This window comes from Adiantum capillus-veneris, chromosome 12 (genome assembly GCF_014529385.1).
Source record: "Adiantum capillus-veneris isolate H3 chromosome 12, ASM1452938v2, whole genome shotgun sequence".
In the NCBI taxonomy this organism is placed as follows: Eukaryota; Viridiplantae; Streptophyta; class Polypodiopsida; order Polypodiales; family Pteridaceae; genus Adiantum; species Adiantum capillus-veneris.
In genome coordinates, this window is record NC_140942.1 from 141,015,294 (window position 1) to 141,031,302 (window position 16,009).

Here is a 16,009-nt window from a genome sequence, read left to right on the forward strand (position 1 = left end):
GATCTTCTTTATGGAGTTGAAATGTGAGGTGGGAGCATCTAGAAGTCTACTTGGAAAGAGTTGGAATGTCCAAAAGCGTTTCCTTAAAAACTTTCTCTAAGTAAAGACGCAAACACCATATATGCTCCTACTTCTTGAGTTGGGATCTCTTCCAATTGAGGCTATGGTCATGGAAAGGGTTGTGGAGTACATGATAAAGATGCATCAGAACCCCTCACATGGACTTCCTACAATTGCATGGGAAGCAAGCAAAGAAGTTCAAAAGATGCATCAAAGCAAGATCTTTGACAAGACAAAATAAGTGGTTTGGAAGATAGGATGCATTACACTTGCTACATAATACCTCAATTGACTCCCAAGTGAATGAAGCTTTTCTACAACGCCAATGTATTAGGGCTTAGAAGCAATGTGGTGGGTCACACTTCATACATTACACCACCCATATTGCCCCCAACTACAAAACCATGTTCTTCGTTTGAAAGAGGAAATCGTACACACCTTGAGCCTATCCCCTTGTTAGCGATATGCATCATCGCAACCATTTAGCTTAGCTCCCACTCCCTTCGATGTGAGATAGGGTGTTGAGGCAATGGACAAGAGTTAAATAGATTGTACACATTATGCTTACTGCAAGTTAAAAGTGTGAGTACCCACACACTACTAGAGTGCTCAGCTTTTGGTCACATCCAAACTTGATTGCCTCACATTTTAAACCATGACCTAGACCTACAAAGTTTCCTCTCCTAGAGCCACATTGTGGGTTGTCCATTGCAACTCTCATCACCATAATTTTGGAGCAACGAGAGTCATTCATCACCCACACACATACTACATCACATGTAATTTTCCTCCCATAGGTCATATTTGACCTCCCAAGGACGATAATAAAATCTCTCACTCGCTCTCTTTCCTCTCCCTCTCTCTCAAAAAAAAAGAGGAGCTAGCGATACTGCTAGTGCCTCTTCTTTAAAAAAATATCATCCTCTCTCTCTCTCTCTCTCTCTCTCTCTCTCTCTCTCTCTCTCTAAGAGGGGTTGGGGGGGAAGTAGAAATTGTGAGAGGGAGAGGTTTTTTTTTTGGGGGGGGAGATTTTTTTTTTTTGTTGGTCTAAACTCCCTTCCACTCCCTCCCTTTCCCTCTTTATATATATATATATATAAACAATGCTCTTCCCCTCTCACCTCTCACCATTTCTACCTTGCCTCCCGCCTCCTCCTCCTCCTCCTCCTCCTCTCTCTCTCTCTCTCTCTCTCTCTCTCTCTCTCTCTCTAAAAACACAGCCGTTTTTTGACCTAGTAGAAAGCAGTCCACTCTTTTGATCATAACTTCTTCATCCGAACTCCGATTTGGGTGATCTATAGCCTCAATCAAAGAGCACGAAGTCCTCTACGCATTGATGTAAAGACAGAAATTTTCAGAGTTATGGAAGGCATTTTTGTAGCACCATTTCTGAAGTGAACAGGTTCAACAAAATTGATTCTCATCTCCTATTTTACATACAATGTCTTCCGGCACTCGCAAGGGTTCTTCTTCTTCAACAAGGTCCACAACCATTGTGGAAAATGATCCAAAATCTCCTAAGTGTGGAGATAGCAACACAACCACCCAACCAACGACATCGGAAACCATGATCATGGCGTACTTGGTATCATTGCAAGAGACTGTAAACAAACAAGGCGAAGACTTACGAACACTTGCAATGGAGAATGGCACACTAAGGGTACTTGTGGTTGAGAATGAGAATCTCAAGAGGACACTTGAGATGCAAACAACACGTTTGATGCAACTTGAAGAGGAAGTCAAGGAATGTAAACGCTCTCTTGTGGACTTGAATGCTTTGAAGGAGCGGATGAGCAAAGTAGAGCATGACCATGTATTGAAAGAGGAGAAATTTGACACTATGAGCCGGGATGTATGCGACATGAAAAATGTATGCACAAACAAGTCTTGGGCTGATGTATGTGGTAGCAATGTGGTTTCTAATTCCTCACTCATGCAAGCTATGGTTCAAACAAAGAATGTTGAGAATGTGGATGTGGAGGAGTTGAAGGAACGGGAGCGACGTTCCAAGAACATTGTTATTCGTGGAATTCCCGAAGAGAAGTTAGAGACACCTCCTTCTCTTGCCATTGTTATCGAAGATTTTTTCAAAACCCACTTTGGCATGTCCGGAGTTATGGTCTATGGAGCACATAGAGTGGGGAAGCAAGGAGCTCCTCGCTCGGGAGAACGGCCAATTGTATGCACCATGCCGGATGAGACCAAGCGAAAGATTATCCTTGATAATAGTTGGATCTATTTGAGGGATACAAAATGTTTTGTATGTGAAGATCGCACTATTAAGCAACAAAATATGCGTCGCAAGGCATATGAGGAAAAGAATAATAAAAACAAGGAGATCTCTCATGAAGAAAATGTACCCAAGGAGGAGGAAAGTCTCTCAAGCAAATAGGGATGCGTGACCTATGAGACCGAGTTACAATTGAAAATATGCTTTTGGAATTGTAATGGATACCCATGGAATGCGGGGGTTGGCATTGATGAACTAACAAGCAAAACCGATGTTGTACTTCTTGTTGAAACTTGGGAGCATGATACACAAAGGATTAACGGCTTGGAGGATTACAATGTACATTCATTGATGTGGTCAAAGAATCTCAAGCAACGAAGAGGACAAGGAGGGTTAGCATGTATGGTTAAGAAAGGATTGGAAGATTTTGTATCAATTGTGAAAGATGACAAGTACAAACGTTATGTATGGTTGAAAATTATGACACCAAAAAGAGCACCCATTTTTGTAGCCGGTTGCTACATTCCTCATCATGATTCTCCCTTTTATGCTTGCATGGATAGAGATCAACCATTTTCTGATTTGGAAGAGGACATTGCTTATTTCAAAGGTGAAGGTGATGTTATTGTATTTGGGGATATGAATGCTCGCATAAAAACATTGCACCATGATACTCAACAATTTGATATGCCATACATTTCAAGGGAGTTGGAGGAAGTTCACTTGTATGATCGTACTTCAATGGATGAGAAAGAGCCGGATCACTATGGAAAGTTACTATTACACATGTGTAATAGCACGGGTATGCTCATTGCCAATGGTGTATCTTTGTGGAGTGGAACCAATGGATTTACATGTAGGAGACATAATGGGGATAGTGTGATTGACTATATGCTACTCTCTGAAGCCATCATGTATCGCATAAAGAGTTTTATGTTTGGTCAATGGATCCCGGAATCCGACCATCGCACCTTATGTATTGACCTTTCATGTGGAGAAGCAACTAAGCATGATAATCTCAGCCAAAGGAAAGAGAAGTTATCACTATGTATGGATTTCAAACGGGCACCAATGTACATTGAAATGGTTGAGCAAAAATTATGGATGACAAAGCTTCAATGTGATGCACCATTGGAAACTAAATGGGAAACTTTCAAGAAAGCTATTTGTTCTTGTGCGGAAGAATGATTTGCCATAAAGCATCTCCATGGTATCAACAAAGATAGATCACGCAAAAGGTGGTTTGATAAAGAATGTCAAGATGCTCGAAAGTCCTTGATAAAGCTTGATGCAACTATGGACAAAGACAACTATCAAAGTCATTTGTATACATACAAGGCATTGATTCAAAAGAAAAGAAGAAGATGGGAAGTAAAGCAACAAGAATTTCAAGTCCAAGAAAAGGCACATGCATGTGGAAGATTTTGGAGAAACTTGAGAGGCAAGCGGGTTGAGAATTTTGGTAACGTGAGTCTAGTGGATATGTACACACATTGTAGGCAATTATATGAGCAAGCAAATACTGAAAAAATGTCATTTTATGGTTCACTCCCATGTATGCCGTCTTTTTTTACTATTGAGGATGTATGCGGTGGGCTTGAAAAGTTGGCCACTCGCAAAGCGGGAGATCTTCAAGGTATCAAGCCGGAGATGATCAAATGGACGGGAGATTTTACCCATGAGTGGATGTGTGATATGTTCAACCTTGCACTTCAACATGGTATGCCTTATGATTGGAGTACTAATTGGGTTAAGCCTTTGCATAAAGGAGGGGATGTAAAGAATGTAAGCAACTACCGGACTATAATGATTGGGTCTCTTATGGCAAAGTTGTTTGGGTGCATAATGGAGATGAAATTGAGTGATTGGGCTGAAGAGAATGACAAGCGTGCAAAGGGACAAGTGGGTTTTCGTCGATGCCATAGCACAATTGATCATCTTTTCACTCTTCGTGTTCTCATGGAGGAAAGTCGGTTGAAAGGCAAGCGATTGTATTGTTGTTTTGTGGACTTTAAGAAAGCCTTTGATATGATTCCACGTAACAATTTGTGGAGAAGGACGGAAGAACTCCAAGTGCAAGTGAGTTTATGCTTGCGGTTTCTCGAATCTATGAGAAGGTGATTTGTCAATTGCGCATGGGAAGAGAAATTTCAAAAAAAATTGTAAGCACTATCGGGGTTCAACAAGGATGTCCATTGTCACCAACTCTCTTTGGTCTATGCATCGATCAATTGGAACAAATGGTACTTGACTTTATGCAAGAAGAAAGCATTGAAGAGGTCACTATTTGCAATGCGGTAATCATGCTTTTGTTGTATGCGGATGATGTAGTGCTTCAAGCACACACTTTAGAAGATGCACAAAAGCTTATGGTTGTCCTTGAGAACTTTTGCTTGCATAGTGGGCTGATTGTAAATGAATCCAAAACAAAGGTTATGCTTGTGAAAACCAACCATAAGGAGAAGCCATGCATTGTGTACAACAACGAGACACTTGAAGTTGTTGAGAGCTTTAAGTACCTTGGCCTTGATGTTCCATCCAATCACAAGTGGCATGAATGTGCTATGCGTCGTTTGGAAGCGGGAAAGAGAGCATATTATGCATTTGAGAACATGTGTAATGCGGGAAACATCAAGTGTTGGGTTCTCAAGAAGTATCTTTTTGATGCATTGGTGACACCGGTTCTTCTTTATGGAGTTGAAGTGTGGGGCGGGAGCATCTCAAAATCTACTTGGAAAGAGTTTGAGAATGTCCAAAAGAGTTTTCTTACAAACTTTCTCCAAGTTAAGACACAAACACCATATATGCTCCTACTTCTTGAGTCGGGATCTCTTCCAATTGAGGTTATGGGCATGGAAAGGGTTGTGGAGTACATGATAAAGATGCGTCAAAACCCCTCACATCGACTTCCTACAATTGCATGGGAAGCAAGCAAAAAAGTTCAAAAGACGCATAAAAGCAAGATCTTGAGCACGGGATGGATGCAAGACATAAAGAAGTGGTTTGGGAGATGGGATGCATTACACTTGCTACACGATGCTTCAATTGACTCCCAAGTGAATGAAGCTTTTCTACAACGCCAATGTATTACGGCTTGGGAGAAATCCGGTGGGTCACGCTTTATACATTACACGACCTATATTGCCCCCAACTACAAAACCATGCTCTTCGCTGAAAGAGGAAATCGTACTCACACTTACATGCTTGAGCCTATTCCCTTGTCCGTGATACGCACTATCGCAGCAGTTCGGCTTAGCTCCCATTTTCTTCGATGCGAGATAGGGCGTTGGGGCAATGGAGAAGAGTCAAATCGATTGTGCACATTATGCTCGCTGCAAGTTCGAGAGTCTGAGTACCACACACTACTAGAGTGCTCAGCTTTTGATCACATCCGAACTTGCTTCTCTCACATTTTCAGCCATAACTTAGACCTACACACTTTCCTCTCCCAACCAAAGTGTGGGCTCTCCATTGCGACTCTCATCACTACAATTTTGGAGCATCGAGAGTCACTCATCAGCCATACACATACTACATCACATGTAACTTTGGTCCCATAGGTCATATTTGACCTCCGAGGACGATAATAAAATCTATCTATCTATCTATCTATCTCTCTCTCTCTCTCTCTCTCTCTCTCTCTCTCTCTCTCTCTCTATGTGATGCCCTCTCTCCTCTCTCTGGGCCCCTATCTCTATCTCTCTACCCGCCCCCTACCTATCTCTATCTCCACCAGCCCCTCTCTCGCCCCTCTCCTTCCCCATCTTGCCCCTCTCGCCCGTCTCCTTCCCCCTTCTTTATGAGAGAGAGAGAGAGAGAGAGAGAGAGAGAGAGAGAGAGAGAGAGAGAGAGAGAGAGATCTTATTACACATGTTCTCAAATGCATAATATGCTCTCTTTCCCACTTCCAAATGATGCATAGCACATTCATGCCACTTGTGATTGGACGGAACCTCAAGGCCAAGGTACTTAAAGCTCTCAAAAAGTTTAAGTGTTTTATTGTTGTACACAATGCATGGCTTCTCCTTATGGTTGGTTTTCACAAGCATAACCTTTGTTTTGGATTCATTTCACAATCATCCCACTATGCAAGCAAAAGTTCTCAAGGACAACCATAAGCTTTTGTGCATCTTCTAAAGTGTGTGTTAGAAGCACTACATCATCCGCATACAACAAAATCATGATTACCCCATTCCAAATAGTGACCTCTTCAATCCCTTCTTCTTGCATAAAGTCCATTACCATTTGTTCCAATTGATCGATGCATAGACCAAAGAGAGTTGGTGAAATGGACATCCTTGTTTAACCCCAATAGTGCTTACAATGTTTTTTTGAAATCCCTCTTCACATACACCATTGACACATCACCTTCTCATAGATTCGAAAAACCGCAAGCATAAAGTCACTTGACACTTGGAGTTTTTCCATCCTTCTCCACAAATTATTACGTGGAATTGTATCAAAGGCTTTCTTAAAGTCCACAAAACAACAATACAGTCGCTTGCCTTTCAATCGACTTTCCTCCATGAGAACACGAAGAGTGACAAGATGATTAATGGTACTATGGCATCAACAAAAACCCGCTTGTCCTTTTGCACGCTTGTCATTGTCTTTAGCGGAATCAATCAATTTAATCTTCATTATGCACCTAAACAACTTTGTCATAAGAGACCCAATCATTAAAGTATGGTAGTTGTTTAGATTCTTTGCATCCCCTCCTTTATGCAAAGGCTTGACCCAATTAGTACTCCAATCATAAGGCATACCATGTTGAAGTGCAAGATTGAATATATCACACATCCACTCATGAGAGAGAGAGAGAGAGAGGGGGGGGGGGGGGCAAGTAGAGAGAGAGAGAGAGAGAGAGAGAGAGAGAGAGAGAGATAGGGGGTCGGAGAGAGAAAAGAGGGAGGGATGATGCGTGCGAGAGAGAGAGAGAGAGAGAGAGAGAGAGAGAGAGAGAGAGAGGGTGAGAGAGAGGCAAGGAAGGTAGGGGCCTACAGGAGAGAGAGAGAGAGAGAGAGAGAGAGAGAGAGAGAGAGAGTTCTATTATCGTCCTCGCAGGTCAAATATCTATGATACATCCAAATAATTTTTCCATCAAAGAACCAACCGTTATAGTGCGATAGTTGTTCACATTGTTTACATCTCCTCCTTTGTGCAAAGGTTTGATCCAATTTGCACTCCAATCATGAGGCATGCCATGCTGAAGTGAAAGATTAAACATATCGCGTATCCAATATCTTGTTTTCTAGGCTTGTCCATTTAATCATTTCAGCCTTGACACCTTGAAGGTCCCCTGCCTTGCGAGTAGCAAGTTTCTCAAGCGCGCGGCATACATCTTCAATGGTAAAGAAGGGAGGAATAAACGAAAGGGAGCTACAAAAAACCATCTTATCAACATTGGGTTGCTCATAGAGTTTCTTGCAATGCGTATACATATCCTCAAGAGTCAAGTCACCAAAGCTCTCAACACGCTTGCCTTTTAGATTTTGCCAAAACTTGCTACATGCATGTGCTTTCTCTTGCGCTAAAAGAAGTTGTTTTTTGGCTTCCCACCTTCTCCTCTTTTTTTGAACAAGTGCTTTGTATGTGTGTGAACGTTCCAAGTAAACTTCCTTGTCTTTGCTTGCATCCAACCTTAGCAAGTGTTTTGGGGGTTGACTACATTCCATGTCAAACCATTTCTTCTTGGTGCTACCCTTCTTAGAACTTTTGCAAGACATGTGTTTCACCAAAAAACATTCTTTTGCACAAGAGCAAATTACTTCTTTGAAAACTTTCCACTTGCATTCTAATGTTGGGCTCTCTTGATGCTCTGGCATGCTTAACATTTGGTCCACCATATCAGCATATATAAGTGATCGTTTGAAGTCTAGACGTAGGTACAAATGATTCACATCATAATTGGAAGCTGTCTTTGTAATTTTTTGGTGTTGCTAATATATTTCTCACTAGTGTGAGTTTTGAAAAAAAACGTCCAAACATTTAAGCTTATCAAAATTATGTGCTTCTTAGGTGTGCATATGCTATTGGCATTTTTTGGGTAAATGTCTCCATGCTTAGGTGGCTCATTCGATGCACATTTACATTAAAAGAAAATTCTATTACAAATCTTCGATCCACCTCATATAGTCATAGTCGAGCTACATCTTAAGATATATTTGGCTGTAGGTCAGCCTCTAAAGACCCCCTTCATCTGTCTGACAAGTGCCCTACTTCGCGAGGGCTGGCCGTTAGGGTTTGCAAATAGGTACGAAGGACTTGGAAGATCATCCTCTTTACGGATATGACCTGATCTTGGGAGGGCGTGGTATCCAAAGCTAGGCCATTTTGGTGTGCACTCTAATTACCAGATTTTGCTAACTGAACTAGGTCTGGAAGTCTAGGAACCATTGAGTTTTTGAGGATAAACTGGATGTAGTTCATTTTGATGATATTGTGCCTCTGAGCACTAAGCTCATACATGTTGTAGGAGCAACAAGAGGGGCAATTGACAAGGATGGAGAATGGATTCATGCATTGACCTACTTAGAACACTCAAGAAAGTAGGAGTATCATCTCTAGTTTGTATCTTTTTTTTCTGTGTATGAGTCTCTGTTGGAATGCTAGCACCCTCAAGACACATGTAATGCTTGAGGGCAATTGTATTCTTTTCGAGTTAGTATAAATTCTCTTAGCACACAATTGTGAGTATGGCCCAAAAAAAATAAATTAAAAATAAATAAATAAATAAATAAATAAAAATATATATATATATTTGACTTACAAACCATTTATCTGAAATGCAAATATGCTCAAATCATAAGATGAATTTTCTTCCAAAAGTTTAAAAGGAAAAGGGGGAGGGTCTGTGTGTGTGTGTGTGTGTGTGTGTGTTATGCCTTCTTTGTCTTCCTTTTACTTGCTTACATCTCTAGCACAAACCAAAGTCTCATCGTTTCTCGTCTCCTACTTCTCTCTTTAGTGGGGGTGTCACTATCTTTACACGGTTCCACCCTCCATGTCATTTATTTTGCATCACTAGGAAACAATCTCCCCCCTCTCGGTGTCGTCAATCCTTTTTTTATATCTCCAACTGAATCTTAATGTAGCAAGGGGTAAACATGCTTCCTCTGCTCCTTTATCCGGTCCCTTTTCCTTTCGTCGTGCTTGGTGGGAGAGTGTTAGTGATTCACAAGAAGATTTAGAAATTTTCTCATGTAGGAAAGTGGACTTTTTTTTTCGTGTTTTCATACAATGCATAACATCATGAGCTTTTGCTCGAGAGGCACTGCATACCTAGTTAGGTACGTTGGGGGCACGGGACCGCCGGCCCGCCCACCATACCTAGCTAGGTACGATTGGGGGCAGGGGACCGCCGGCGTGGTGGGCGGGCCGGCGGTCCCCTACCCCCAATCGTACCTAACTAGGTATGCAGTGCGTCCCTCAGAGAAGCTCATGATGTTGAGGTAAGTCACAATGTGAGAATTATTGTGAGAATTTGTCCAAAACTTCTTGTGTGAATATGGGGTTGAGGGTGTAAGAGGAGGGGAGTGATCGAATCATTGGAGAGTTGCAAGAGCAAGAGAAGGAACCTTTGCCGCACTTTAAGCTTAATTTGCAAAAAGTGACATCATTGTGTTTCACAAACCAAGTCGTCTCACTACCATTTTGGGTGCAATGTTGACCCTCGCAACAACAAACATGCTCACCCGTACTCAGCTTTTTCCAAAAACTTGGAAAACCTACACAAGGAAACTTTTAGAGGTGAATTGACCATATGTAGAGGTTTTTACAATAAATTACTCTAAAATTTGTTGGTTTTCTCACCTTCAAATCTAAATTTTTGAGGTAAATTTCAAAATTTGTAGGTAAGATTACCCTTTTATTGGAGCAGTGACATTGCTCAAGTCACATGTACATGAGTATGATGCTTTGCTTTTTTGGAAGTTGGTGCTTCTTAACGTCAAAAGTTGCCCATCCTTTCCCATCCTCCACACTAAGGAAAATCTCTTATATACTGTAGAGCTCCGTTTGAAAGAGTCACTCAAGTTATTTAAGCTTGCCACAATATTCTTTCTAGGTACAAGGTAAAACTTTAGGTGCCATACATTATAATGCAACAAAAGGTACAATGTGTCAATCAACCACAAGGAGAAGCGCATACTAGGTTGTGTTCTTGTGTTTACACACAAAGCCAAGATGTCGATATCCAAGCGATGTTGATCCAGGCTACCGCTAGATAGATTAGCTTGTTGCAATAACCATCTCATCCTTCTTCTGAAGCAATGTCTAAGACTGTCTTTTAGGGTGCAAGGAATAGCATGTGGGGTGTGTGTATGACATGAGTTAGAAAAATAGATAGTTGAAGGATGCCCATAAAGTTCATCAATGTCCTTTGGTACCAAAGAAAGCATATGGTACACACCCCCTCCTCAATGCCATGATAACTTGATATCCCACACACCAGATACATTGAGCTTAGACCATGGCCATCATCTTTCTTGTCCACAGAGAGAGAGAGAGAGAGAGAGAGAGAGAGAGAGAGAGAGATGTTTTAAAAATAAGTAATGATAAAGCCTGTTTCTATCCCATAATAAAAATGAAGAAGCATCTATCATACTTGGTTTGCATTAGGTGCAACCAATGGGCTGTTATATTTGGTACAAATCCAAACCACATTAGATTGTTTGATACATGGATGAAACTTTATATTTGAGTGTGTGTGTGTGTGTGTGTGTGTGTGTGTGTGTGTGTGTGTGAGTGAGAGAGAGAGAGACTTTTAACGACCCATAGTTATGATTGATGTAAGACCCATTGACATTTATTGACATTAATGTATTACCATCGTAGTAGGCTAAATTGTGTACTTTTACTCCTTTGTTTGTAATGTCTATGCTAGGGACTTCTAACTATCCACCAAACATTGTCAAGAATAGGTATAAATAACAACCATCTTAGCCAATTCTTACCAAGCCAAGAAGATCCTCTAAGACTCACTCAGAGAACCAAGTGTTGCATATTCATTTCTTCTCACCATAATTTTGCAAGAATCTCACGATGCGGCTACAAGTGATACTTGGTATAGTTCTAGTGATGGGTGCAAAGCTGACTCTACCACAATATTTGGCTCAACCCAATTCATTGAGAAAGGGCTTCTATGCTGAAAGTTGCCCAGAGTTGGAGAAAATAGTGTATAATGTGATGCGTGAGGCGGTTCAAGCAAGACCTCGAGATGCTGCATCCATTTTGCGGTTATTTTTCCATGATTGCTTTGTGCAGGTAAATGAGAGATTGAAATTCATTAAAAGCTCTAAGTAGATTCATGATTTGAGCCCACCTTGTCCATCACTAGCAAGGATGGAATTTTGTGGGCAACTATAATAATGCCTTTAGGCAATTATCTCTCCATGTTGATGACTTAGGGTGAGTCACAGGTATGGCCCAAAATTGCCAACGATTGTTGGAAAATTAAAATGCATGTACTCTTATATTTGTGAAGTCCGCCGAAGCTCAAAGCTCGAAGCTCTCTAATTTTGCTCTTTGATTGGAATGGGGATGGAAGATTGTAAAGCTTTTTAGGGGGGCCTTTCGTAACTCTTGCTTGTGATATTCCAACGTCGCGGCACTACACTTTGCCAACAGTGTGATAGCTCTAGTATTTCACAAGCAAGGGTGTTTTTTAGTACTCAAGGGTGCTTTTTAGTACACCTAATAACTTCCCATAAGGGAAACTCTATTATCACTAGCAATTTAGCAAAGCCCCACTTTGAAAATTTGGCTGTGGTTTAGTTTGTAATTTGTCTGTGCATTGCGGGAGCTTCCTCTGAGCGGCAGATGCAGAGGCAGAGAGAGAGAGAGAGAGAGAGAGAGAGAGAGAGCGTATGGCCAATGGCAGGGCTGCGATGGGTCCATTTTGCTGGACGATGAACCAGGCTTTCAAGGTGAGAAGGGAGCTGTGCCCAACAAGAACTCTGCCAGAGCCTTCTACGTCATCGACTTCATCAAGAGCAGCGTAGAAGCTTTCTGCCCTGGTGTTGTCTCCTGCGCCGACATTCTTGCCCTTGCTTCCCGTGACGCTGTTGTGTTGGTAAACCGTCTCCTACACTGAATAATTCACATACCTAATATGAATTTTTGTGCACACATTGCATCCCTCCCTGGCCATTGCGGACACAGGTGTGTACATACATACACAGAGATGATTTTGATGTTCTTTCAAAGCTCTATTATGCATCACATATGCAGCCCTTGTGTCCTAATGAATTCACTATCAAGCATATGCTTTGCAAGACAACTGCATTTTGTATACTTAAGGGAATTTTCTTCTTTCGCACTTCATGCTGCTAAAATTCTGCAATTGACAAGGGACTTTCTCTCATTGAATTGTGATTGTGCCCAATAGACAAATGGCCCTTATTGGGATGTGTTTTTGGGGCGGAAGGATGCGAGAAAGGGGAGCCTCAGTTTAGCCAATAGCAGCATTCCCAACCCTGCTTCCAACCTCACTACTCTCGTCTCTATGTTTCAAGCACAAGGACTTTCTTCTGAAGATTTGGTGGTTTTATCAGGTACTTTTACATCCTCTCTTCTATATTTATCCAAAAGTTAGCTTTAAATTTCATGGCTTGTTCTGTGGCCAAATATGCGCGTGTTGGCATGTACCAGCGACATTCCAACAGCACAGCTGCTTAGTGATTGAAATGTTTGGATGATTGTTGCTTTCTTTTAGAATTATTGTATGCAGGGTTGATTTCCAACAGCACCCTTACCCTTCAAACTTCAAAAATTTCACATACTTTTGGATAATTTAATGTGTTTTTTGAAGGGCAGCTCACATTTATACATATAAAAATCAGGCGAAAAAACCCAAAAACGTGTAAAATTCCCATCAAAAATCAATTCTGACATTGGTATGCCCCTTGTTCTTTTTAGGAGCTCACACCATTGGCTTTGCACGTTGTACCAACTTCAAGCAAAGGCTGTACAACCAGTCAGGCACTCACAAGCCTGATCCGAACTTAAGTTTCCCTGCACTTCTGGAAATGAAAAAAGGGTGCCCTCCATTTGGAGCAGATAACAACACACACTCTCTCGACAAGAGCCCCTTCTTGTTTGACACGAGCTACTTTGAGGGTCTCGTGCAGAGAGCAGCTCTTCTGAATTCAGACCAAGTTCTTCAGTCGACCATTGGAAGTCCCACCACTTCTCTTGTGGAGTCGCTGGCAAATGATCAGACAGCCTTTTTTGACAAGTTTCCACTGGCGATGATCAAAATGGGAAACATAAGTCCCCTCACTGGTTCCAAGGGTGAAATACGACGGAATTGCAGAGTAAGGAACTAAATCAACTCCGGACACAAACACAAGCGGATTGTCTTCAAGCTTGTGGAGGGGGCATATCTTCAAGTTCACACAATCTTGTTTTGCTCAAAGTTTTTTTTGAGTCTTAGGTTCACACTAGGCAGAAAGCATTTTCTAAACCCTAAAGGCTTTCCTTGATGCCAACCATTGTTGAATCTACAATAAACAGTTATATTTTTTATTGTTATGATAGTGTGATTGTTTAGTCCCATGCTTCATTTTGGGTGAGTCGGCCCTTTATTTCTGAAGCCAGTTTGTGAACTTGTTTATTAAGACTTGTGTGTTTGTGTCAAGGGGTGTTGGCATAGTGGTTAAGGTGAGGGGCTTTAAGGCTGAAGCTCACCCACTATGGTTCAACCCTTGAGACATGTGGGTGTGGGTGAGTGGACACAATCCTGTAATACTAGTCAACTGCAAAAAAAAAAAAAAAGACTCCAGTGTTTGTCTCTCTCCGGCACCAAAACCAGTGGGCACCGATGATATCAGCCAGAATTTTGTCAAGCTCTTTCAGCAGCGCCGGCAACATTGTTGCTCTCATCGACGATTGTCACGCATCGTTTGGGTGTCCCCAATATTGTTGCGGACTTCATCCCAACTTAGTGTGGCTGGACCTGCACGGGTGGGAGAGGAGGATGAGGGCTGTAAGGTAGCGCTGGGGGATTTTTGAGGAGAGAATGTAACATGGGCGATTGGAATAAATTCGGGGAAACAAGATGAGCCTCTGGCATTTCATCCATAGAGGTTTTTGGGAGCAGCTATGGAGGAGGAGGTCTTGCCCTTTGGTAGGCGCTGCATTGACGTGTGCCTCACAAGGTTGCATCAAAATTAAGGGCTTCCCTCCACTAAACCTTTCACGGGCATGGGGCAGGAGGGATCTATGGGGGATGAATGAGCACTGCACTTTGCCTTATTGAGGCCCCACACAATCTTTAAGCCACTTACAATGGCAGACATGAGCCCACCCTAATTGAAAGCCCATTGAAAAATCACCAAGGTCCTAGAGTCACTCATGGGCTGCAGCAATAATGTAACAAAAGATGTCATGGTCCAGTTGCAAGATGGTCCAATGGGGGTGCATACAAGATGCCTCTGTGTGCTTGCCACAGCAAGACTATCGGCATTTTGAAGGAGTCTGTACTATGTGCTTGGAATTCCTATGCTGACCGGTGCTTCCCATTGGACACCACCATCATGCAACTGCACTTGTGAAACATTACAATGTGTGTGCATCTTTGTTGGTCAAAAGAAAGGGAAAGAAAGGGATTAATATGTAGCAAGCAATAGTTTGTGATTACTTCGGTAGGTCAAACAGAATGTCACTTCTAATTGTGCCCTGAATCAAATGTGTTATGTCCTAGTGCAGATTATGTAAAAAACCACTTTCTTTTCCCATATGTGGATTTGGACTACATCAAAGTGCCCCTTGCACCATTCTGTCCACATATAGACGATAATGTTGCAGTTGCAACTCAATACTCAATGTTCTAAGACTTGTCGAAGCTTTTGTTTGGATGACCCAGAATAGAATACTTTGAAAAGGTTGTATTATTTAAGCCCTTTTTATTATGTGTTTATATGGGGCTTTTGGTTCACGTATGAGTGTATGTTGCTAGCCTCATGGAAATTATTGCACACTTCAAAGCACACAGATGACACCCAATTTAGTTTATCAATCAGCTTATCATCAAGTTGTGTAAATACTTTGTATTCTGGCTGTGATTTTTCTTGGTCAAGTATGTCTAAATAGTCATCCCCTACTTTTTTTTTTTTCAAAACTCACAATTGTGAGTGGATAGTATTAAGATAATCAAAAACATACACCAACCTCGAGCTCATACCGAGCCTTGAGGGTTAAAGGATTACAAGTTTTCTGCTTGACAGAGAAACCACTGCTACTCCTAGGGTTTACAAGATGTCATGTATTGTTCTAGAGCAGTCCTCTGAGGCTTGTTTGCCTCCGATCACGTGGATCGTCACTTTGCTCTCTTGTATGATTTCACAAAAGTTTGCCACAGCCAGATCCCCCTCAAACACGCGGCGGTCCCTTGCTTGCCAAATATGGTGAAAGAAGTAGTACCTGATTATTTAGTGCAGACAAGAAGAACGGGACTTCCCAACCTGTTACTACCAAAGAACAGATCATTCTTGAAGAACTTAATTTGAGATGTCCTTTGAATCCACTTGCATATTTTCCCAGCCATGCCACTGATTGCTTGGCATCCCATGAAAAGGTGGGCTAGGTCTTCACTAGCTATTCTGCACCCCGAGCAACGGTCAGACCCGATTGCTCTTTCCTGTATCTTTACGCCTGTCGGCAAAGCACCCCACATCACTTTCCACATAAACATCTTCATATACTGAGGCCACCTTTACT

General features: G+C 41.8%; 1 protein-coding gene across 1 annotated transcript; it reads left to right on the forward strand.

Moving 5' to 3' along the window:
- The first annotated feature begins 11,237 nt into the window (after window positions 1-11,237).
- Window positions 11,238-13,822, forward strand: LOC147446608 (peroxidase A2-like). The gene is made up of 4 exons (XM_086525807.1): window positions 11,238-11,554; window positions 12,171-12,362; window positions 12,678-12,843; window positions 13,208-13,822. Exons 1-4 carry the CDS (start codon window positions 11,333-11,335, stop codon window positions 13,615-13,617), a joined length of 990 nt encoding a protein of 329 aa, XP_086381933.1. The 5' UTR covers window positions 11,238-11,332; the 3' UTR covers window positions 13,618-13,822.
- The last annotated feature ends 2,187 nt before the right edge of the window (window positions 13,823-16,009 follow it).